At 39.9% G+C, this 24142-nt stretch overlaps 1 protein-coding gene across 1 annotated transcript in view; it reads left to right on the top strand.

Annotated features, from left to right (window-relative positions):
* The first annotated feature begins 219 nt into the window (after positions 1–219).
* The window catches only part of CNTLN (centlein), a 191432-nt gene continuing 167509 nt past the window's right edge, over positions 220–24142 (top strand). The window contains exons 1-2 of the mRNA XM_037372632.1: positions 220–480; positions 18108–18196. Coding sequence (XP_037228529.1) covers positions 388–480; positions 18108–18196 — 182 coding nt within the window. The 5' untranslated portion in view covers positions 220–387. The remainder of the gene's footprint in view (positions 481–18107; positions 18197–24142) is intronic.

Below are 24142 nucleotides of genomic sequence, written 5' to 3'. Positions count from 1 at the left end.
CCCCGGCACACGGGTACGGCGCCAACGACCGCCGCCGCCAGCGGCCCCCGCCCCGGCCGGGTCTCGGCAGCGCGCATGCGCGGCCCTGCCGCTCGGGCGGGCAAATTCAAACCTGCCTCTCGCCCCTTCTCTTTGTCGGGGTAGCAGTTGCGCTGACGTCATTGCACGGCGTCCTTCTTCTCTGCGGTTTCCGGCGCTCGCCCGCGCAGTAAGTGTAGCTGAGAGGGGGAAAGTTTTCATTTGTGTGGTTCACAGCACCGTTTCTTTCCCTTTCCCTCAGGAGCGGGCGGGCAGGCGCTTTCCGAACCCCGTCGGCCAGGCGCGGACCCTCTTCTCGCCTCGCCGCCCCCGCGGAGCGGGCGAGAGGCTGTGGCCACGACGCCGGCGATGGCTTCGGGGCGCGCAGAGGCGGCGGCACCGCGGGTGGCAGAGCTGGAGCAAGAGCTGCGGCGTCTGGCGGAGGAGCTGAGCCGCTGCCAGGTACCTGAGTGCGGGGCCGTCCCCTCCGGGCGCGGCGGTGAGGGGCAGCCCGCGGCAGCGCGGCTGGAGCCGTGCGGGTACGGGCCGCCCTCAGGGGGGCCTCGCCTGCCCGCAGCTCGGAAGCGCCGCGTCCCGCGGAACCACCGATCCGCGCCCCGGTTCCGGCGGATCCGGAGAGCGAGATGGGGGAGCAGGGCCCCGGGCCCCCGGCCCGCGGGGGGGCAGGAGGGCCGGTGGACGCCGCGGCGGGTCCCCAGGCCGGGGGATTCCCCTCGTACCCAGCACGCCTTTGGCGGGCGCCCCGCGGCGCCCCCCTGTCCCGGCGGCCCCGCCGCCCCGGTGGGAGCGGGATTCCCGGGCGCGCCGGCGCGCAGCTCCGCGGGGGGACCCCGCCGGCGCCGGCTCTGCGGCGGGTGAAACGCAGGCACCTGGCCTGGACCCTCCCCCCCGCCGCCGCTTGTTTGCTTGGTGTGTGCGGGAGCACTGAGGTGCTGCCTCGTATGACTCCTGGAAAAAACGAACAAGCAGAGGGGTTTTATGGAAATTTAGATCTTGAACCTTAAGTCATTTAATCTCTCCCCCTGCCTTGCAGCAGGATGAAGTATACCCAAACCGTTCCTGCCAGGGAGGGCTTGGTGATTAATTGTGGCTGTACTTTGAAAGGTGCTTGCAGCCTGTCTCCCTGTGGCATCCCTTCACAGGTGTGCTGCCCTCATTTTTCCAACTGGTCATTCATTGCTTATGTTTAGGTCCATTTCATGAAAATAACAAAACATTGCTAATGTGAGGTCTTGTCATAGAAATCTCTGCTAATTCTCTACCAGACAGGTGGACTACACCTGAAGGACGAGGCAGAGAGGAAGGTGCCATCTAATTCTGAGGTTGCTTTCTCACTTGCTTCCTGGTAGCCAAAGCTGTTTTCTTGAGGGACAGTATCTGGTTAAATCCACAGGGGCCCGGGCTGACATGGTCATATCTGTGAATGCAAAATAACATTTGCTTTAGAGTTAGCAGTGGCTTGTTACTTGAGGCAGCATTGGTACACCTGGCAAGTGGTGTTGGATTTTCCAGGCTTCTTCCAAAAACTTGTTGCATAGGAGAACTACAGGGAGAGGGAGCTGTCAATAAAAATCCTTTTTAGAAATACTGAACAATGAATGGTTTGGGGATATGTTAAATGTTTTTTGAGAGAAGTTTAGAAAATGCTTCCTAAAGACAATTTAGTTTCCTCTTGGTATGCAGATGTGCAGTATCAGATAAAATTTGGTGGAGGCAGAAGGAAGGCCCCGTGCTCTGCTCATTTGCTAGTTGAACATAAATTATATATTACTAAAACCTAGTAGCATAAAATATTTTTGAAGACCATTACAAATAATAGAAACTTTGAAGTAAACTGTACAAATCTGAATTTCTAATCGCTGTGATACTGTAACTTGATTTGTACACAAATTGTAGTTAAGTATCTGATTTCCCCTATAGATTCATTCAATTACATGTGCACTTCTACTTGAATGGTTTCTGTGATAAACCCATTCCAATCATTTTGTAGTCAGCAACCAGAAAATACTTTAAAATGTATTTCTTTTAAATCTCGTGCATATTATCTTGCTTTCCTTGTATCTTTGTCTTGTGTCAGATCAGATAGTTTTCCAGGAGGGAAGCAAGTGAAAAAGAACATGAAAATAGTTTCTGTGTTTGAAAACAGAACCCAGTCAGTGTTCTACAGTAATATTTCTGTCTCTAGGTAGAATCCAATACATGTTGCCCTTCTAACAACAGGGGATGCCTGTCTTCAGGATTATTTCATGTTATTAATAAAATAGAAAGGACAGTGAAGCAGTAATCTATAAGAGTCTTCTCTGAGAGCACTGTAGTATAGACATACACACTTTACCATTCTACTAATACTTGAATAAATGTAGAGACGTGTGTAAGCATGTGCATGTTAGGTAAGGTGGGGGGGAAACAGATTTTATGAAGTAAAAGAGGTGATGTTAGCCAATTATGCAGCTTTTCCAAAGTAGGATTTGCTTAAAATAATTAAACTTCTTTCAAGTTTTGTGAAATTAATCTGAATTTAGATAGGAACTAAAATGGACTTCACTAAGATACTTCAGCTGCTTTAAAAGTAAACTGATAAAATTATTCAGGGATTGTTAATTTGCTTTAAGTCCATATTTCATATGAAAACTGTGCAAACACAAGCCATTTGAAAACAAATATTTATGGACACTGTTAATGTTGCTTTCTAATTTCTTCACCGTTGAAATATCAAGTTTTTACTGACCAGCTGATTCCTTTAGTGGAATTATATTTCATCTGCTGTGATTTCCTTAGTTTCCTTTGGATGTAAGGTCTTACTTGTTTCTTGTCTTTAGTCACCACCAAACATTTGTAGGTCTTGTTAACCAGAACTGTGAAACTGTTTTAAGTTGGAAGGTGCCTCTTGAGAGTGTCTGTTCCACCCCACCCTAGAGTAGGTTGCCCAGGATGGTGTCCAGTCAGGTTTGAATATTTCTGTGGCTGGAGACTGCAACCCATCAGCACAACCTATGCCAGTGTGTGAAGACCCTCTGCAAAAGTGTTTCAGCTTCCGTTAAGGATTTTCCTTGTCTTATGTTCTGTCCTGTTGGGTGGGATTACCTCTTGTGGAGACTACCTCAGCAGGCATTTTGGATAGAAACATTATGTAAATGTCTTAAAAAAAGACATTAGGCAGAAGGTGTTAGCTTTTAATGCAGCAACCGGATAAAACGACCTAAGTTGGTGTGTGTGTTTTTTCCGCTGGACCGTTACATGCACAGACACATAAACCGCACTTCCAAAACAGACTTCCAAACTGAAAGCTAGTTCAATAGTTTAGCAATGTACCAGAACTAAAGGATTCACTTTAAGTAGCTGTTTAGGTATTCACCTTTTGGATATTTTTTTTCCCAAAGAAAAATACCCCATTTATCAAATAACTGAGGCTGAAAGTTTTAGTTTGTTCTAGGGACACTAAAGAGAGTTACACAAATAGAGATGTTATTGAGCACCTGAATAAAAATAGGCCAAGTTTCTTTTCTGCTTTTCCACACCTCCTCAATTTGTTATATTCACCGTCATAAGACGGCACGTCCAAAATGAAGTCTCTACCTGGGAACTGGAGTCCATTGGCTAAATACATGGAAACCTTCTCTGGCTAATTAACTCCTTAGTCTTAGTGCAAGTACTGTGCATGCTAGTTTTGCTCCAACCACAGGTATTCCAGGTGTCTGTTTTTGGCTGTTGTCTTTTCTGCAGCAGGATACTGGGAGTGGCTGACCCTTTTTCTCATCTGGAATGGTGGCCTTTATCTTCAAACCGAGGTTCTTTTCCTTTTCAAGTTTATTTTGTCTTTCAAGGTTATACTTCCACCAAGGTGCCTACAGAGCCAAATGTGATATTTTGAAGATTTCCTTTTCTTCTCTCCATTCTTTTCCAAGCTAAAATTCTGCTGGTAAAATCTTGACTTCAGCAGCTTAGGTTTGCAGTGTTTGGTGTTTTCCTTTAACAATTAAAAACATTGTGGGAGCTTGAATCATAGTGAGATCCTCGGAGGAAGGTCTGATAAAAGTGTAACAATTTTTTTGCAGTCATTATGTGAAAACTGATGTTGTCTTGTAGTTCTGTGATGGAACTTGCAAAAAATGAGAAAGCCAAATTAAAAAAAAAGAGTCCAAGCTCCCAAGTAGCCCTCCCTGCTGAGGAGACTTGTGTAAGGCTGTGGAAGTAAAGCATGTTTGCCTCTTGTGTATGCTGATTTGGGAAAATTATTGCTGTATCTGCAGTAGAATATTATATAATTTATTTTGACAATCTCTTCATAACTTATTTCAGTGCCCTTCTCCTAATTTTACTTGAGAATTCCTTCAGTAATTTTCTGAAAACAACTGCAAAGGAAACACAGAAAAATTTTTTTGTTGTTTCCTTTGGAACCTTGTTTCATTCTGTGACTGACTCAATGTTTTGGGGGGTGGTGGAAAGGAAAAGGCAAAAGAGCTATGACACATCTGGTCTCTGTTACTTGCTTTAACTGCTGCATTCTCTTTAGGGTTTTGTGCAGCTGCCTACTACCTTAATATCTCAAGAGCCTTCCGTGGAAAATCTTCCAACACCTATGTTCTTACTAGTCCCAGGAGTTTTGGCTGTGCTTGGGTTTTTTAAAGATGTGATGTGTGTTTTACCTCTGTCTCATTTTCCCCTGTGATTCTGTATTTTGAAGGTGGTAAGGGAGGAGCTGTTTGCGGAAACATAGTTGCCCAGTAAAGGAAATCAGGATGGTTTGTTTCTGGTTTTTTTTAATAAGGAGAATGATTTTTGCTGTATCTCCAGAAGCTCATTCTGTGAGTAGAGTTTCTGGGCCAAGGGTATTTTCTTTAGCTTTCATGTGCTTTCTCTGTAATACTGTGTATTTCTTAAAACTGCCTTGTGACTCAGTATGTTAAGAATTGATTTATAGCATATTCTGTTCTGCAGTTGGTTTCTTGCAGCCCTTTTTTAATATTAAGATTTATTTCATTTGGTGCAAAATATCATGCATTCCTAAAGCAGCCTCTTAACTGCTGAACTACAGCACCTCAGCTCCATATTCAGTAATTAAAAATATAGGAAAGCTTCTTTACAGTATCCTGTGGTGGGAATCTTTATGAAATCCTTGCTTTGAACAAGACAGTGTGATTTGAGACTTGGTTTTCCACATCCAGTTGAGTGTCTCATGTTGCTGGAAGTATGGAGAGTTGGAAGAAGCAAGCACATGTCCTCCGTTTTTATTTACGTCATTGGTGATACTCACAAAATAACTTTGATTTGATGAGCTTAATTTTGTATTTCCAGCCTAGGATCTCTGTATTCATTTGCTGAAAGTGCTGTTTTGCGTTCAAACAAGTGTCTTAACAATTCACCCATTATTAGTTTTAAAAAAACCCAACATTTTTATTTTATTTATTGTAGCTTTGATGTCAAAAGTAACATGGCGTTTCTTGCTGCTAAAATAAGGTGGTATTTTCCAAATTGAGGACTTGCTTTCTAATTTTGTGGTTTTGCAAAAATCAAGAGTACCTTGTCTTTTTTCCTGCAGCTATATATACTGGTTTTAGGGAGCTCTTGTTATCTTCTCCAGCTCATGTACTTTTCCCGTCAATGATGGTTATAGTGCCTACTCCTTTTCTATGTTAGGAATTTATAGGTACGTGTAGCTGTGTCTAAGTAACAGGTCTCTCAGGAGTACACCATTGCATGGTACTCTGCACAGTTTATACCCCTGACTTAGAAGGTGAAGTCTGTCAGCCACCAGTGATCAGCAGACTGTAACATTTAGTCAAAGAAACCATGGTGCTGCTTATAGTTTTCAATTTACATGTGCAGTTTATAGATGAAAAAATAGAAAATTCTCCTTTAGTCAAAAAGTTAGGAACTGATTAGTAATCTGTCTCTTAAGTGTTCTGCTGCAGCAGATTCACCAGTAGAATTTCCACAGTTGCTGTCAAAAAGTGGTAAAGAAATGAGGGAAAAAGAATGATGTAGTTCCTGTTACTGCTGCTTCTCTTTATTGTCAGGGATTGGAGAGCAGTCTGCAAGAACAGAATATGTGTATCCATTTTTTCTGGTAGAAGAGGAGCGAGAAAGGTGGGCTGTTATTTTGTGGAAAGTGAAGTGACAGGCTTCAGTTGCTGCTGCCATTGTGTCATCTTCTGTGTTCCCTGCTTAATGTCAAAAGCTGTGCATAGACCTGTTCTAGACTTCAAGTCTCATTTCATATTGTGTTTGCAGGAAAAGAACTGTACCTTGTGGACAGCTGGACTGTCTTGTTTTGATCCTTTTGTGGGTCAGGGAGGGATGTAAGTACTCTCATTTGGTATCACTAGCATTGAGAACAGATAGGATTTCTGTAACAAACCCTTCTTGTGAGGAGTATTTAATTAGCTGGAAAACCAGATGCTTGCTTTCATTCTGGACCAATTTAATTTCCAGGACAGCCACTGAAAATAATGTAGCCATGATAATACTAATTTATAAGTAGTTTTAAACACCTCCCCTTTATTTACAAGTAAATGTGAAAAATGTAATAAATAACAAAACACTGCATTGCTTCATGATACATGAATAGCTATTTGAGGTGCATGTTGACTATACGTAATAAAAAGGTTTGTTTAAACAAACAGCTGAGAATTGAAACTAAATTAAAAAAGCCATAGCTCTTCCTTAGCAATGTGTTTTTATGTTGACTTGGTTCTTATACTTCTGACTTCGTGACCAAAAATTAAATGCTTGTGAACTTCCCGTATGAGAATTTGAGTGTATTAGTATTTCTCTGGATGAGTTGTGATACACATACTGTTCTTTCAAAATGGGGCAAAGTGTTAATGCTCTCATTCATTAAATACTAATCTATTTTATTAGTGATTAAGCCAAGACCACATATTTATTGGTACCAAGGGATGCCAGCTGTCTAGTGCTTTGGGTGGGTTTTTTTTGCTATTTTATACTCTTATATTTTGCCATAAGGAGTCTAAATCACATGAGTCTGATTAGTACAGGTGTTGTTAATAAAGGCCTTATTTTTTATCTATTCTAGGCAGAATAGTATTGTTGAATAACTAAGTATTTTCTTCTGCTGTTTTTTAGTTTTGATGGTTTTTAGCTAACTAGAATACACTTTTGAATACCTCATCTTTTTTCTGAGAAATACTTGTTTGGATTATCTGAGTAAAATTGAAGATGAACTGAGAGTGAGAGAAAAAACCAAGGAGTATTTTTGCACTTAATAAAGTAGTTACCTATTCATATTATGTCTGTGTGCAAATATTTCAAAGTACCCCCAGCATGTGAGTGGGAATCCAAAATTTGGTATAGAGGTCACAGAGTCACATCACAGTTTGAGTTGAAAGGGTCCTTTAAAGATCATCTAGTCCAACCTGGCCATGTGTAGGGATGCCTTTCAGTAGATCGGGTTGCTCAAAGCCCTGTCCATGCTGACTTTGAACACTTCCAATGATGGGGCATTCACAGGTCTCTTCCAGTGCCCCACCATGCACATTGTAAAAAACGTCTTCCTTATGTCCAACTTATATCTACCTTTTTCAATATAAAACTGTTGCCCCTTCACCTGTCACTACAGACTTCAGTAAAAAGTCTTTTGTCTGTCTTAAAGCACCCTTTAGGTATTGAAAGGATGCAGGCCCCTTTGGGAGCCTTCTCCAGGCTCAAAAAAACCAACGGTCTCAGCTTTTCTTCGTAGGAGAGGTGTTTCAGGCCTCTGGTTATTCTCATGGCCCTACTGTGGACCTGCGCTGGCAGGGCCATGTTTTGCTGGTGCTGGGGTCCCTAGGGCTGGATGGAGCACTCCAGGCAGGGTCTCACAAGAACAGACTAGAGCAGGTGAATCATCTCCCTTGACCTGCTGGCCATGTGTTTATTGATGCAGCTGAGGATTCGGATGGTTTTCTGGGCTGCAAGCACATGTTGCTGGCTCATACCCAGTTTTTCATCCACCGATATACTGAAGTCCTCTGCAGAGCTCCTCTCAAATCAGTTCATCCCCCAGTCTGTGTTGATATTGGGGTTTGCCCTGACCTTGGTGCAGGACTTCTTGAACTTCATGAGGTTTGCGTGGGCCCACTCCTCAAGCCTGTCAAGGTCCCTCTGGATGGTATCCCTTCCCACTGGTGTAGAAACTGCACCCCCCAGCTTGGTGTTACCAGCGACTTGCTGAGGGTGCATTCCCTCAATGCCATTATCAGTCATTTATGAAGATTTGTGAACAGTCCTGGTCCCTGTATGGACCCTGGAGGGACACCAGTCATTACTGGTTTCCATTTTGTTGAGCCGTTAACTGTAACTCTGGATGGGGCCATCCAGCCAATCCTTACCCATCTAACAGTCCATCCATCAAGCTCCTATCATTCCACTGACCTGGCAAGAATGTTGTGGGGATTTACAGAGGCAGATGATATTCCTAGCTCTTCACTTGTCCACTGATGTAGTCACTCCCTTGTATAAGGCCATTAGATCAGTTAGGCACAATTTTCCCTTGGTGAAACAGTGCTGTCTGTCTTTAATCACCTCCTTGTCATCCATATGCCTTGACATAGCTTCCAGGAGGATCTGTTCCATGATTTTACTGGGCACCATGGTGATGCTGACTGGTCAGTAGTTCCCAGGGCCCTCCTTTTTAAAAAAGGGTGTAGTGTTCCCTTTCCTTCAGTAACTGGGGACTTCATCTGACTTCAATGAGATAAGCATGAGTGAAAGGTACCTTCTATGGGATCAACTAAACACTGCTTCTCAGTAGTGCAAGTTGTGTTTTACATGCAGAGGAGTAGATTCTTGCTCGTAATTTTTTCAGCTGCACTGAGGATGTCTATAGCATGCGCTGATATGTCTGTGTTTACCCTGTAGTGGATTCATCCTGGAGGAGAGTGACTGTAGCAGGTCTTGTTTCCCATCAAAATATGTTTTGGTTCAGGAGGAGGTGTGCTGTTCTTAGAGAATTACTTCAGATACTTTTTTTTTTGTTTTGTTTTGTTACTAAGTGTACTGTTTCATCTATTTCAGGTACTGTTTAACTCATGACTTGGAAGATATGCAAATTCTCCTATTTGTCCATGGTCTCACAGGATTTGAAAAGTATTACAAAGTCATTTCAGGCAGAGCTGCTGCGATAGACCCAAATCCTGCTTGATCACAGAGTGAATATACCCAAATATATGCATATGGTGATATCGTCTGTAAAATAAAACTACTTGTGCATTCCTGTATTCTCAGATGCATTGAAGATCACAAATGCGTTATGATTATATTAATCCAGAGCATTATATTTATCAAAAACTAACTCCAAGGCCTATGCTGAAACTTTTAGATTGTCCTGTACCCTCAAATAAGTGATTGAAGTCTGAAAATAACTCAGAATTGTAGCACTTCCAGAAGGCAGCTACATGACTTAAAAAATTCATGTCCTGTTCAATTTTGTCCATCTGCCCTCCAAATTATTTCAATGACTATGGTTAGTTTTAATTGAAATAGTTTAGATATTTATAGCGTGAAATGAAAGCTCACAGATGAGTTATCCTGTCCTCGATCTATAAAGGGATTAAGCAAACCTTTACTTCTGGAACTGAACCATTTGCTTTTTTATATCCTCCTCTCTTTGAAAACAAGTCTTACATCAACCAAGTGTTAGGTTTTCAATGTTGAGTACTCAGGAAAAAGCCATCTTCGGTGTAATAGCTGTACCAGTGAATGAGGGCATGCAGAGCATCCTGACAGCATTCAGAAGAGCAAAGGAAGTAATCCACTTTTTGCTTTTCAGTGAGGGTGGCTTTCTGTGTCATAGGTTCATGTCTATATGATAACTTACCTCTGCCATTCAACACTTGTATTTCTGTCCTGGTCTCCAGTGATGGTACTGATCTGACTTCTGTGATGTTAATTCATTGACTATGGCATGACAGGCCAGAAAATAGCTTGTATTTCTTGTTCTTGCCTGAATGAGGCAGTTATTTATGTCAATTACTAACATGTAATAAAATTATTCAGTAAATTGCATCACTGTCTTATTGTCACACTGATGGACTAATCTGAAGGTCCACTTATGATATGACGTGTAATGACAGCATCTTCTAGTATAAGTTGTGTAGTGTTTTTGCTTAGACCACAACTACTGAATCAACATTGTAACACAATAATATTACCTTATTTTTATGGTGCCTGTTTGCTTTTTACACATTTCCTATTAAGGATGCAATCTCTTGGGTATCTTTATCTTCACAGGTTTTTTTGTATTCTACATATATGTGTAAGTAAAACAGTATGCTGTCTTTTTCCATTTTTGGTTCAAAGGTATAGTGCCAGAATTACCAACAGAGACAAGATAACGGGGGATTCTTTAAATAGAAAATTATGGCTGGAAGATATGTTCAACTATTTTTCTAATATAATTAGAATTGGTGTTTGCATACCCCTTTTACTGCAATATTAAGGAATTGGGGAGGAAAGGGGGGACTATATGCTTGTTTGCTGATGGCATCTGTTTTGAAGCTATCAGGCTGGTCTGGTTACATACAGCTTTCTTATATCTAATTGCCAGGTGGAAGTTTGTAACTGCATTTTATATGTGAGTGACTTCAGAGAAGTCAAAAATAACCTGATGTTATCTTTAGAGCCTAGTGTATATAAGGCACCGTTTTCTTGTGAGGTACTGATGAGTCCTGCCTTCTAGTGAATTTTGAGGTTGTTGAAAAGCTTAGCGTCTCAAAAATGCATCCTGTAGAGTATAGGAGTATTCTGTACTGTGACAGCTGAGCAGAACTAGGTGGGTTGTAGAGAGAATACCTCTTACTTAGGACTGTAATATGTGACTGAAAATCACAAAGAAACAGTTGGCATAGCAGGATCAAGAGAGTCTGCACTGGCAGCATACAACAATGTAAGTTTAAAAGTCTTGAGAGACATCAAGAGGGAAGTCTCTCGCATGTAAAGCATATGTCAGCTTGATTAAAGGCTTCAACTCTTTGGTCAGAAGTATACTAGATGTTAGGTGAGTCCAGACCAATAGACCAATCCATATTACCAATTTTCTTGCAGATGTTTCAATGCTTTTACCAGCCATGTTATTTCATGCCTTTTTCCCCCTCTATTCTGTATACTATCTTGCATTTCATATGAATTCTTCCAGCCTGACAGTCATGTGTATTTCACTTTGTATTGAAATATTCACTTCATAATACAGAAAATTGTCAGTATCTGATTATTACAGAGTTCTTAATAAAATGAACAGTAAACCAGTAGCTCCTCTGTCCCTCAACTGTTTCATTTTCTGTTTCAGGGGTACTACTGATTAAAAAAAAAACAAAACTAAAATGAGAGTGTGTGTCCTGTGCTTTTCTAGCAGTTATTGGGGTGGAAAGAGGTTGGTTGGGTTTTTGTGGTTTGTTGGGTTTTTTTTTTTTTTTTTTTTTTTCCTGTTCTGGGGCTGTTCTCTCCAGATTTCAGAAGGGTGGTAACTTCCTAATATGTAAATAATTTGTAATTCTAGAAAAAATTGAAGTATGATAATGACACTAGTTAACATGCTTTGAAATTAATACAGTGGAACATCAGAAAGTGGTGATTTCAAACTGTCGGTAACTAAGATGCTTGATTTATGAGTTTACACTAAGGGAGATTTTTTTAGTTTATCCTTGTCCTCAGTGCAGTGCATGGTAGACATGTAACAAAAATCAAACCTACCTGTGAACTTAATACACAAACTGTCATGAATGTATGGTTCCTGTGAGGGAAAAAGAGAGATAGTGCTTGGCATTCCTCTCTCTGCTAATTTGATATTTTTCCTGTAGCAACTCAGTATCATTACATTAAAAGAATGCTGGCTAATTCTCCTTGATAAAGTGGTGTACAAATACTCCAAACTTTCTATGTTTAGGTCACTTCTGTGTTTACATCAGACAAGTAACTATATGCAACATTGATACAGTTTTACATACTTTTAAAGTCAAATGTCCAGAGCTGTATTTATGCTTGGATTTCTCTTCCAAAAAGAAAGCAAATAATTTTAACTGAAATATGAGTATTTGTCTTTCCCTGCTTGTAAGCCAGAAGGATTCTTTGTTTTGTGACTTACACTAATGTTTAATAAATCCATGACTTGACTTGCAAACAACTACTGCTGTAGCTAGTCATGCCATATAACCTCTGTCAGTGATCGTCTTAGGTTCGTCCTTGCTTCTGAGCTTGCTGCTGCTAAAAATCAGGAAGAATGCAGTTGACTTTGCAAAGAACATGTTTAAGGCCTGTGTAGTCTTAATTTATGTGTCTTTCCAGCATGACGATGAACTACAATTACTTTCACTGTAGGCTGAGGAGGGAAAATCCCACTTTTCAGGGGATATGCAGTGCACTCTGGGTTTTTTTCTTCCAGAATTCTTTAGTTCTGGCAGGCAAACTTGGTTGTGGGGCGAGTGTCTTTATCTGACATTAGAGTGTTGTAGATAATCTTAGTTTTAATGAGTAATTTTTGCTAACTTTCAAATGACATCTGTATTCTGCCTTGTGCATATAAGTTCTCAGTGGTTCAAGGTACACTCTTGCTGACCTCTTGAACTGTTAATGTTCACTTGAGTAGGCTGAATGTTCCTTGGGTATGCTGAAGATTGATACATCCCAGGCCTTGACAGCTGCAGTGCTTTTCTGTGCCAAATTCAGGCAGTGTAAGCAGCCCTTTTCAGAAGAAACAGTTTGGCTCCCATGACCATTCAGGGAACAGGCTTACCAAGTCCATTAATTGTGCCAAGAGCTTCAAAAGGCTGTTTAAACTTTTCATCTTAAAGCTGTAATAATTTCTAGCTAATACTCTTTCTATTGTACAAAATACTTAATTACTTATAGATTAAATTAAATGGTTTCAGCTGTTAAAATATTTGACATGTTAAGGGGAAGAAAGCCACATTTTATGGTAACTTGTCATTCATTGACTAATGTTTTACAAATGTTCTATTGTCAGAATGAGAATTTTGTACATTTCATGTAAACTTTTTTTATATAGAAGCACAGTTTTTAACTGCAGGTTCTTTTTTTTTTTTTTTTAAACTGGTAACGTATTTGAAGATGCATTTGTGTTCTTACTCTTTTGGCAGAAGTCCGCTTAGGACGCTGCTTTATTTTGTTGCTTTTACGAAATACAGATAATGTACTGAGAACATTAGTTGATTTAGATTAGAGTATTGTTGATGTATTACAGCATTGCTTTATAGCTCTGTGTGTGCTTATTCATAGATTGTAACATAACTTCAAATACCAGTTCCTGCTATCATAAAAAATAAACAGCATTTATTGAAATGGTGGTGTTTTGTGTTCTGGAAATTCCAGTGATTTTTTTACTTATTTCCAGATGACATGGGAAGTTTTTTGTTTGTTGGTGCTTGGTTCTCCTTTTGTGTCTGTGTTGGGTTTGCTGGTTGTGTTTTTTTTGTAGATAGAACTATTTAGCCTGTTCTGTTTAGCTGTTACTTCTTTGATGTTTTATTTAGTACATGCCTGCTCAGCATTCGTTAGGATGGGCTTTTTCATTCCTTCTTTCAACATAGATAGGAATTGTTTGCAGAATTTAGTTTAAGGGAGTGGCAATTTCACTGACACATTACAACTTGGAGTTGAGTTTTCTGTTCTTTGGACAACCTTTGAAAGTAGTTGTGAAGTAGTTGTAGGTCTTTGGATTAGTCTGAACTGCTTATACAAATGATATATTTTAATTGAATTTAGTGTGTGTGTTCACAATTAGGAAGGCAGTCTACATTGAAACTTCGTATTTTATATATTATCAAAAAAGTCAATTGTGGGAGGCTTGGCACTTCGCAAAGGTGTAGGTAGAAACTAGATTGCCAGAGACTCAGTCCATGCTGGATACTCAGCAAAAATCATGGGAGGGACATGAAACATTTTCCATTTTGGTTGTATTTTACATACATGTATTTTGTATATACGTGTTCATTAGGAACAGTTCAGTGTATGTTATTGTAGTTTTTCCTTCTTTTCATCTTTGTACAGATAAATGCTGGTGCCTAGAAGTATGTCTGGAAGTATTGTGTTACTCTGTCTTCTTGTATGCCTTGTGTTATGTCCCCTAGCTGGGACTTGGAGTGTGTAGGAACCTGCAGGGTAGACAACGTGCAGCTGCTGCTGCTTGTAGTGGGTCTCATGGTATTTCATAGTGCTTCTTGAGAATCATGCAGAGCTCAAGTGTCTCAGCTTTTTTTAATAAATAAATAAGCAGAAGACCCAAGAGCTACTTCTGTGGTCTTGTGTACAGGACAGTAAAGAAAAAAGCTAAGGAAGTGTGATGGTAAGCAAATCCAGTCTTTAAAAAGGCAAACAAAACTGAACTGAACAAAGCTTATGAGCTCATAAATCAGCATCAGAAACTTTGATTGTTTGATTGAAGATTTTTGAACATTTGCTGATTGGCATTTTGTTATATTTTGATTTCTCTGTGTCAAAATGACTTAATGGCCCTTATGCTAAATTGTTAGTGAGTTTAAAGTAGTTTAGTGTAAAAATACACCATGAATTGTGTATTAAATATATAAAAAATATCAAGCACTGTTATCACAGAAGCATTTAGGTTGTAAAAGACTTTAAGATCATCGGTCCAACCATTGACCCATGACTGGGAAGTCCACCACTAAACCGTGTCCCTAAGCACCACATCTATGTGTTTTTTGAACACCTCCAGGGATGGTGATTCTACCACCTCCTCACGCAGCTTGTTCCAATGCTTGACCACCCTTTCAGTGGAGAAATTTTTCCAAATATTCAATCTAACCCTCCCCTGGCAAAACTGGAGGGCTTTCTTGTCCTGTTGTTATCTGTGAGAAGATACCAACTCCCACCTATCTACAGTATCCTTTTAGGTGGGTTCAGAGGGCAGTAAGGCCCCCTTGAGTCCTCTTCTCCACACTAAACAACCCCGGTTCCCACAGCTGTTCCTTAGGAGATTTGTGCTCCATACCCTGCCCTGCACCAGTTTTATTGCCCTTCTGTGGACATGCTGCAGCATGTTCTTATCAGTTTCAGTTCTGCTCTCCATACTGCTGATTAGCTGAGAGATTTGGAATTAAAATTATTTTAAAATTGGGGTGAGACATAGTTTATTAGATATAAGGGGTTTATTCTCCATTATGATTCAAAGATTTCCTTATACTTAAAGTGGCGTTCCTTAGAGTGTAAGAACTACTGACTTACTGTCCTTCTAAATAATTGAAAAAAAATTACATTTCCAATACTATTGTTCAGTGAGTTTTTGTTTGGCTTTGTGATTTTTTTTGCTGGGCTCCCAGCATAAATACAATGCATTTTTAGATGTTAAAGTTACTCAGAATCTGTGTTTACTCTATAGATCCTAATGCTTTTTGGAAGCTTGCAACGACTTTTCCAAATCTGAATTTTTTTTTCTTTTTAATTCTCTTTCTGCTTGAGAAGAAGCAGTAGGTCATGCCTGGTTCACAATAGACACACATTGTGATTTTTCAGGTGGCATGGTGAGGTATTTTCAAGATATAGTGCCACACAATGAGAGGTGGTACTTTTTTAAAAAAAAAAAAAGGGTGGATAGCCATCTTTTGTCCTGAACTGTGTAACCTAATTACATGATGCTTACTGTTTGTCTTTTAACTTAAATTCTAGCTGAAAGTGAACTTAGCTTAGAATTTTTAGCACTTCTACTGAATAAAGACTTGAATACTGATGTGAAGTCATTTGAGTTCTTATTTATATCACGGCTTAGTTTTGGTGTTATCTTTTTTCAAAAAGTGAGTGCAGTGACACACCATAGTGCACCACAACCCAGTTAGTTACTGTCTGCTTGCATGCAGCAGCGTCACTTTCAGTTTCGAAAAAAAAGTCCTTACACTGCTAACTCTATTTGGTTAGAGAAAGTCGTTCCCTTCAGGGTTTTTGAAGAACAGTTTGTGCCCTCTTTCTTTCTACATGAAGCTTTTGTTAATGGTTTGATCTTGTTTGGAAATACCAGAAATGAAGTCTCCCTGTCAACACTTTAAAAGTTGTGTACATCCTACAAAGGCAGTTAAATGAAATGTCTCTGGTTTTATGAAAGACTCTTTCTGTTGTAGTCCAATTTGCATAAATTGATACTAGTCTTGAATTATAAGAGTCTTTGTTTTATTTGCTTTCTGACACAATCAGAAAGCTAGCTGGATTTGTTAGGGTGTATGTTCTTACAGTAGGGAGGTGAATTTTTCTGTATATGCAGCCATACCTTGATAAGGCATCAAATCTTCATGAAGTTTTCTTCCTTACTTGGTTGAAGAGTTCATGGCATTCAAAGGTTTAAATAAATGTTAAACTATAAATTAAGATAGTTGAAAGAGGAAGATATTTTTTAAACCAGCAGTCATAAACCCCCATCACATGGCACTTGCTCAGTGGGGGTTTTTCTTACATTTTCTCATAAATTCAGCATTGTCTCACTTCTCTATGCAATTTTAATATTTGAAATATGTGCATTTCTAAATTTGAAGGAAAGACACATCAGAACTTCAAAAAAAAATCCTTGAGACTTTCCCGCATAAATCATGGAGAAAATAGGTACAACCATCTCTCCTGTTCTTTTATAATCATTGTTAAAGTTTAAACTTGTTATTCAATGTATTCAGCTGTTTAATTTAGACTTTGTACACTGATAGGTCTTGATAAAAGTGTGCTAGCTTTAGATAGAATCTTTGATTTCATATTGAAGTTAGTTGTCTTGATCTGAAGAAAGTTAAGATGGAGTGATTGTCGTGCACTAGAATTGATACTGCTTGTAAAGTTCAAGTCTGCTTCCTAGAAAGCAAAACTGATAGGGAGCAAATGAAAAGACAAGACAGCAAAAAATAGAAAAAGCAATTTCTGCTCCTGTGATTTACTCTAATCACACAGTATGTGTTTTTTATTGACTCTGTGAGGCCTGTCAGATTCGTAGTGCTGTTGAGCTGTTTTGTGTCTTAGATGACCATTGCTTTTAGCTGTTTCAAGTCATGGGTTCACTGTGACCAAAGCTGTGATCTGTTCTTATTCATAAAAAATGAGAAAGCGGGAAAAGTAGAAATTAAGTGGGGAACATATGAAGAAACCAGACAGTGGAAGTGAAGATAGGAACTCAGGTCTTCTGTTTCATTTCATAGTCAGGATTGATATGGACTTGTGCAGAGATGCGATACTGTGTTGTTTGTTTAGCTGATTTTAGTGAGGTTCTGGTTTACTAATGGTACCTGTTTCCTCCTTCTCCAGAACTTGGCTTATTAATTCCTAATTTTATAGCATGTTTGGTCTTAGTCCAGTCCATGGTTTATGTCTGTATGCTTTCTTATTGTTCTCCTTGTCTTCAGGTTTTGCTGATTCCCTCCCCACCCTTCCACATTTTATATAATTAACACATTATGGTTTCATTTGTAATATAACTACATCAATATTGATGCTTCCAGTAATAACACTGTATTGGAGTAGAAATAAACCAGTGAAAAATGAACAACTTATGTGTATTAGAAAATATAAATACAGAAAAGCTTTTAGCTGACAACTAGTTTTCACGAATTAAAGTAAGTGTAATTTTAAAGATATAGTTTCCTTGCTCTCAGTTGAGAACTTTTCAGCTTTATATAATGCAGGTTAGCTGAGTGTCTGTTAGAAGACTGTTTTACTCTCTGTTATGAAATAAAGTCTAAGAGCTGCCCATGATAAAACTTAATGTTAAAGCATGTATTCCAGGCTCAATGACTATTATAGAAATTGTATCCTGCTACTGGAAATACCAGTAATTGCTATAGCAAAAGGCAGCCTTGTTTGAATAATGTCCATTTCTGCTTCCTTATGTCACATTGTGTACTCTTTTATTCTTGATTGTAGGTCTTTTTCTTCCTTCAAAATCTGTATAGTTAAACTTTGTTTATTCAGGAGAACTCTTTGCCATGTTTTCTTATTCATGGGACTAGCTGGAGTATTCTGAGTAGAATAGAGGGCTTTCATAGTTGTCTTTGAATATGCACACTATAACTTTGTAGTCTATAAAACGCATAGCATACACTTAAATTTTTTTATTTTTTTTTTTTTCCCCTAAGGCTGATAAGAATTTGTGTGGTCTCTGTGGAAACATCTGCAGAGTGTCAAGCCCAAATCTTACTCAAGCTGTCAGTTTGGTTGTAGAAAGGTGAGTTTAAAGATTTAACATGATTCTAAAACTAAACACACACCCCACCACCCCCACCCCCCGATACCATATTATTTATCTATATAATACAGAACCGTGTAAGATTTTAAAAATGTGTTACAAAAGTGTCTGTTGTTAAATTTTGTCAAGAGTACCTAGTATTTGTTGCAAGTTTCCTTTTTTGGTGTAACTTGAAGTATACTTCAAAGTCTGTTCTCAGTAAGGTTGCTGTGCTGCAGTTGAATTAAATTTTTAAATTACAAATGTACTGCATATTCTGTTTTTCTATGGAGGAGCAAAGGAGGTAAATTACATTTTCTGGTGTCAGAAGTGGTTGCCTAACAGTTACATACCTAAGTCATGTTTATCTACATTCTTAAAGAAGTGAAAGGCTAAGATGTGGTAACAAAGAAACGACTATGCATTTTAATTATTACTCCTCTGAGGATATTAGTGATGGTGATTTCCCTATGGTACTTACATACCATCATCTGAATGCTATAAATGTTAGTTAGTCATCACAGTATGTGATTGGTTTAGAACGCTAATGTTTACAAATTGAGAATTGTTGTAGGCCAAAGATAGGGCGAATGTGACTGAGTTGATAATATGACTATCAGAATTCAAACACTTGATTCTGTTACGGACAAAAGATTTGTCTGTTCTGTCTCTCAGGGTGCTATGAGTTCCCTCTTTTAAAATGGAAAGGAGGACTTTTTTTTTTTTTTTTTTAAAAAAGTATTTTAACTTATTTAAATGACTTGCCAGTGTTACTTTGGAAGCTTGTCATAGATCCAAGAGGGGTCCTGCCTCCTTTGGGTTCCTGTTCGGTGCTTTGTTCTTGTGAACATACAAAACATGCCTTTCATCTTCCTCTTCTGGACTTGATCAGTAAATGTTCTTCCACTTCTGAAAATACAACATTAAGTTCTTTAGCTGAAAGTCCATTCATTATAGTGCAGTCTCATCTTCTGCATTACATAAACCAATGAAAGTTTTGTCCAAAAATAATGGTGTGATCATATAACTAGAGCTAATATTCTAAAGCATTCATATCCAGAGGAAGAAATTGATGGATAAGCACGTGCAGCTTGTGAGACAGCTGTTACCTGAGAGTTCACATGTGGGTCACCTGCGATCGTGTCAAAAAAACTTCTGGCTTTGTACTGGTACACTTACGGGCAGAGAATAGCAGCTCAGCTGTTAGGACAGTGTAATAAATTTCACACTGCTTGCATGTTTTGAATTTGGGAAGCAGTTAAATGTGTGAAAAATATTTACAGTGTCCCTCATTTATGGAGAAATACAGATTCTTACAGATTTGTTTAGTGATAAAATTTGGTCAAATTTTCGTGAGGACAGTGATGGTAGTGTTGATCTTCCTTCTTCAAACATAAAAAATGCAAGAACTGCTTGAAGTATATAAACACACAGTATCTAATGTATGTAAACATGTATTTACAATGCATATAAGCACGAGTATTTGAAAAAAAAAAAATTTTTGTCTTACAACTTTTCTAGATAGTTGAGGCGATAGGGAAAATTTTAGCTCTTCCACATTAAGCTTAATAAGGTAGAAACAGAGATGTTCAGGCTTATAGCATTTCTATTCATGTTGCGTATAAAATAATCAGGATATTAGGATAATTGAAGCATAGGATGTTAGATCTCTGTTGAGATCTCTGTTAGATCTCTGTTGAGATGTAAGGTCTGATCTGTGTATGTGCTTTGCACTTTGTGTAGAGGGCTGGTGATTGGTACTCTTAAGTGAAAGTGTGACAACATACTTCCATTAGGTGCTTGTCTAATTCCGTTCTCTCCTCTTCAGAAGAACACTGATGCTTTATACCACCTTTCATGCACTCAAGGCTGTATGTCTATATCATACCTTTCCCATGCTTCTCAAGTTATGGAATTAAGAAAGAAGAAATTCTTCCACATCATCATTTTAGGTGTTACTACCACAGAGAATCCTGAAGTAGGTTTGGATAAACCCCATTGTAGTACATAGGAATTTGTTAGTCACAACTTTGAACTTGGGGTTGCTTTGATTTGACAGATGAAGAAATAGTGTGCATTTTTCTCTTTAATTGATGTAGCTTCAGCTCTTTTGCTTGAGAAGAGTCTAATTGCTACTTCGGAAAGAATTCTAGCCCAACTTTACTTGTGAATTTTCTGCACAACCAAATTACAGCCCCATATATTCTTCCTCACTTTTCCAGCTATAACTTTGTGTAGTCTTTTCCTAAGTAGCTTCTGTTTCATGACTGGACTTCTCATCCTTTCAAAAGTTTCTGTCTTAGCCCCTACCTTATAGCAGTATTTTTTTTCTTTTATTTATATTGATACGTGTCAGTTTACCCTCAGTTCCAACAGTTATAAGCAAATTATTCTGAAGCATATCACTCAGGGGGTCTGTGCTGCTTACAGCCTGGTTTTCTATATTTTACACAATTGTATGAGACAAGAGCTGGAAATTGAAAATTTACATTGAATCTGATAATAAAAGAGCTTGTGTTTTCTTGAGAGACATTTTTCCCTTCTCATCTATATTAGGAGCAACACTGACCTATACTGTATCCAAGTTGATAATGTTTTCCATCTTGCCCTGGCTTACCAGGAGATTCTGAGAAAGATTCAAACAGAATGAAATGGATTTTATACTTTTGTTGTTTCTGCTTGTGACATGGGTACTACCAATGTTTGCATAGCTCAATTTTTCAGTTTGTTCTTTCCATCAAATATTTCATAACTGAGAAACTTTCAGTGCCCACTAAGTCTCTGTTATAAACTACCTGAGATCAGAAGCCAGCTACCTAATGGAAGCAGACAGAATCTAAGAAAGCATAGTCCTGTGTAGTCTAGATCACATATATAATGAACCAAACGATATTGTCCAGTGGATTTCAGTCTTTATATTGATGAAAGCAACAGCCAGACTTTCTTCAGGAGATTGGTGGTGGGAATAAAAAGATGCAGGTGTGAAAAGACAAAGTGTTCACTTACAACCTTGTACACCCAGATGTGTATGAACTGCAAAGAAAATAGATGTTAGGAGAAGTTGAGTGGCAGGACTAGCCATACTAGTCAGGTAGTTTGTATTTGTAGCATTAATTTAAGTTTGTAGCATTAGACAATTCCTTATAATAGACTCTGGCCTGATTAAGAGCCTGTTTGACAGATAGTTCTGAAGGGCCAAGGGGTCCAGGAAGGCTGGAAATTCTTCAAGAAGGAAGGCTTAAAAGGTGCCAGGAGCAAGCTGTCCCCATGTGCCAAAAGATGCTAGTGGGGAGGAAGACTGGCTTTACTGAATAGCGAGCTTTGGCTGAACTCAGAGAAAAAAAGGAGAGCTTAACTCCTTTGGAAGAAGGGGCAGGCAACTCTGGAGGACTATAAGGATGTTTGAGGTTTATACAAGGCAAAGATTAGAGATCTGAAAAGCCCAGCTAGAACTCAGGCTGGCCACAGCTGTAAAAGATAATAAAAATTTTTTACAAGTATGTTGGATGCAGGGGTTTGAACAGTGCTACGAAGGACGAGGAAAAGGCTGAGGTACTTAATGCTTTTTTTTGCCTTGGCCTGTGATACTAAGACCAACTTCCCTCTGGGTACTCAGCCCTCTGAGCCAGAAGACAGGGATAAGGAGGAGCAGAATGCAGTCCTCTCAGAGTCCAGGAGGAAATGGTTAGAGACCTGCTGCTCCACTTAGGCATGCACAATCTATGATGCCAGGTGGGATCCACCGGGGCTAGTGAGGGAGATGGCAGAGGTCCATCATTTATCAACATCCTGGCGAACTAGGAGTTCCCAGAAGACTAGGGTCAGCCAGTGTGACATCCATTTACAAGAAGGGCAGGAAGGAGGATCTGGGAATCTATAGGGCTGTCAGTGTGACCTCAGTGCAGGGGAAGGTTATGGAGCAAGGTCATCCTGAGTGCTGTCATGTGCACATGGAGGACAACGGGGGTATCAGGCCCAGCCAGCAGGTGTTTATAAAGGCAGGTCTTGCCTGACGAACCTGATCTCTTTCCACAACAAGATGACCCGCCTAGTGGATGAGGGAAAGCTGTGGGTGTTGCCTACCTGGACCTTGGTAAAGCCTGCGACACAGTCTCCCACAGCATTTTCCTGGAGAAACTGACTGCTCACGGCTTGCATGGGTGTATTCTATGCTGGGTTGAAAGCTGGGTGGATGGCTGAGCCCAGAGAGTGTAGTAGACAGAGTTACATCCACTGGCAACCAGTCACAAGTGGTGTTCCTCAGGGCTCAGTCCCTGGGGCCAGTCCTGTTTAATGTCTTTATTGACGATCTGGACAAGGGGACTGAGTGCACCCTCAGTAAGTTTGCAGGTGACACCAGGCTGGGGGAAGCGTTGCTGTCCTTAGGGCAGGCAGGCTGTGCAGAGGGACCTGGGCAGGCTGGACCGATGGGCCGAGGCCATTCCTGTGAGGTTCAACAGGGCTCAGTGCCCGGGTCCTGCCCTTGGGTCACAACAACCCATGCAAGAGGCCTGGGGCAGAGCAGCAGGAAAGCTGCCTGGTGGAAAAAGGACCTGGCAGTGTGCCCAGGTGACCAGAAGGCATCTTGGCTGGTATCAGATACAGTGTGGCCAGCAGGACCAGGGCAGCGAGGGTCCCCCTGTACCGGGCACTGGTGAGGGCCGCACCTCGAACGCTGTGTTCAGGTTTGGGCCCCTCACTGCAAGAGGGACGCTGAGGTGCTGCAGCGTGGCCAGAGAAGGGCAACAGAGCTGGGGAAGGGTCTGGAGCACAAGTCCTATGAGGGAACTGGAGTTGTTTAGCCTTGGGAGGAGGCAGCTCAAGGGGGACCTTATCACTCTACAACTACCTGAAAGGAGGTTGCAGCAGGTGGGGGTAGGTCTGTTCTACCGGTTAACAGGTGATGGGACAGAGGAAACAGCCTTTAGTTGTGCCAGGGGAGGTTTAGATTGAATGTTAGGTAAAATTTCTTCACTGAAAGGGTGGTCAAGCATGGAACAGGCTGCCCAGGGAGGTGGTTGAGTGACCATCCCTGAAAGCATTTAAGAGATACGTAGACATGGCACATAGGGACATGATTTAGTGGTGAACTTGGCAGTGTTACGTTTACAGTTGGACTTGATGATCTTAAAGGTCTTTTCCTACCTAAATGATTCTATGATTCTATGGTCTTTTTTCAAATAAACCAGGAAAATGTAAAAGGCATAATTTGGGGGACATAAGGGGGAATTAATAGTAGATTTCCATTATTTGTCTGCTATTTTGAAGTGCTTTCATGGTCCCAAAATAGAAGTTTGCCTGCCCTAAAATTGTGAAAATGTAGCTGGTACCTTTTTATGGCTGTGCTGTTGATTCCTGTAATACACGGATGATATTTTACTTTTCAGCAGTCTTTGCAGTTCTTGCTGGATAACTGTAACTATATTCCCATTTTAATATTCAGATATAAACAAAAAATTATCTTTACTGTGCAAATGAGAAATGCCTTTGGGATATGTAAAAGCCTCCAGGTATTTTCAAACAAGCCATTGTAAAAGTACTACTCATGTTAGTATACTTTCCAGCTACTTTAAATACTATTGATCTCAGTATTATGTAAAGAGCATGCTATTTCTAGTTCACTGCCTTTTGAAACATTCTTTTTTTTATGATGATGAGTTGGGAAAAAAAAAGTGCTAGAAAGTACCTTTTACAGGTAAGTGCATGTGTAAACTCAAATAAATTTGGGATTCAGATGAGAGTATCAAAGATTTTGAAATATTTTTGTAAACTTGAAGATTTTTCTCTTATAAGACATGAAATCTTGAGAGGTCAACTGACCTCTGGTTTTTCTGTAGGGCTTCTAGCTGACTCCTTTCATTTCTTCTGGAAGGGACATGTGGTAGGATTCATTAAGGATCAAACTGGCAGTGGTACGAGACATGGTAAATTTAAATGGGGACTATA

This window comes from Falco rusticolus, chromosome Z (genome assembly GCF_015220075.1).
Source record: "Falco rusticolus isolate bFalRus1 chromosome Z, bFalRus1.pri, whole genome shotgun sequence".
Taxonomy (NCBI): Eukaryota; Metazoa; Chordata; class Aves; order Falconiformes; family Falconidae; genus Falco; species Falco rusticolus.
This window is presented reverse-complemented; position numbering and strand designations above follow the sequence as displayed.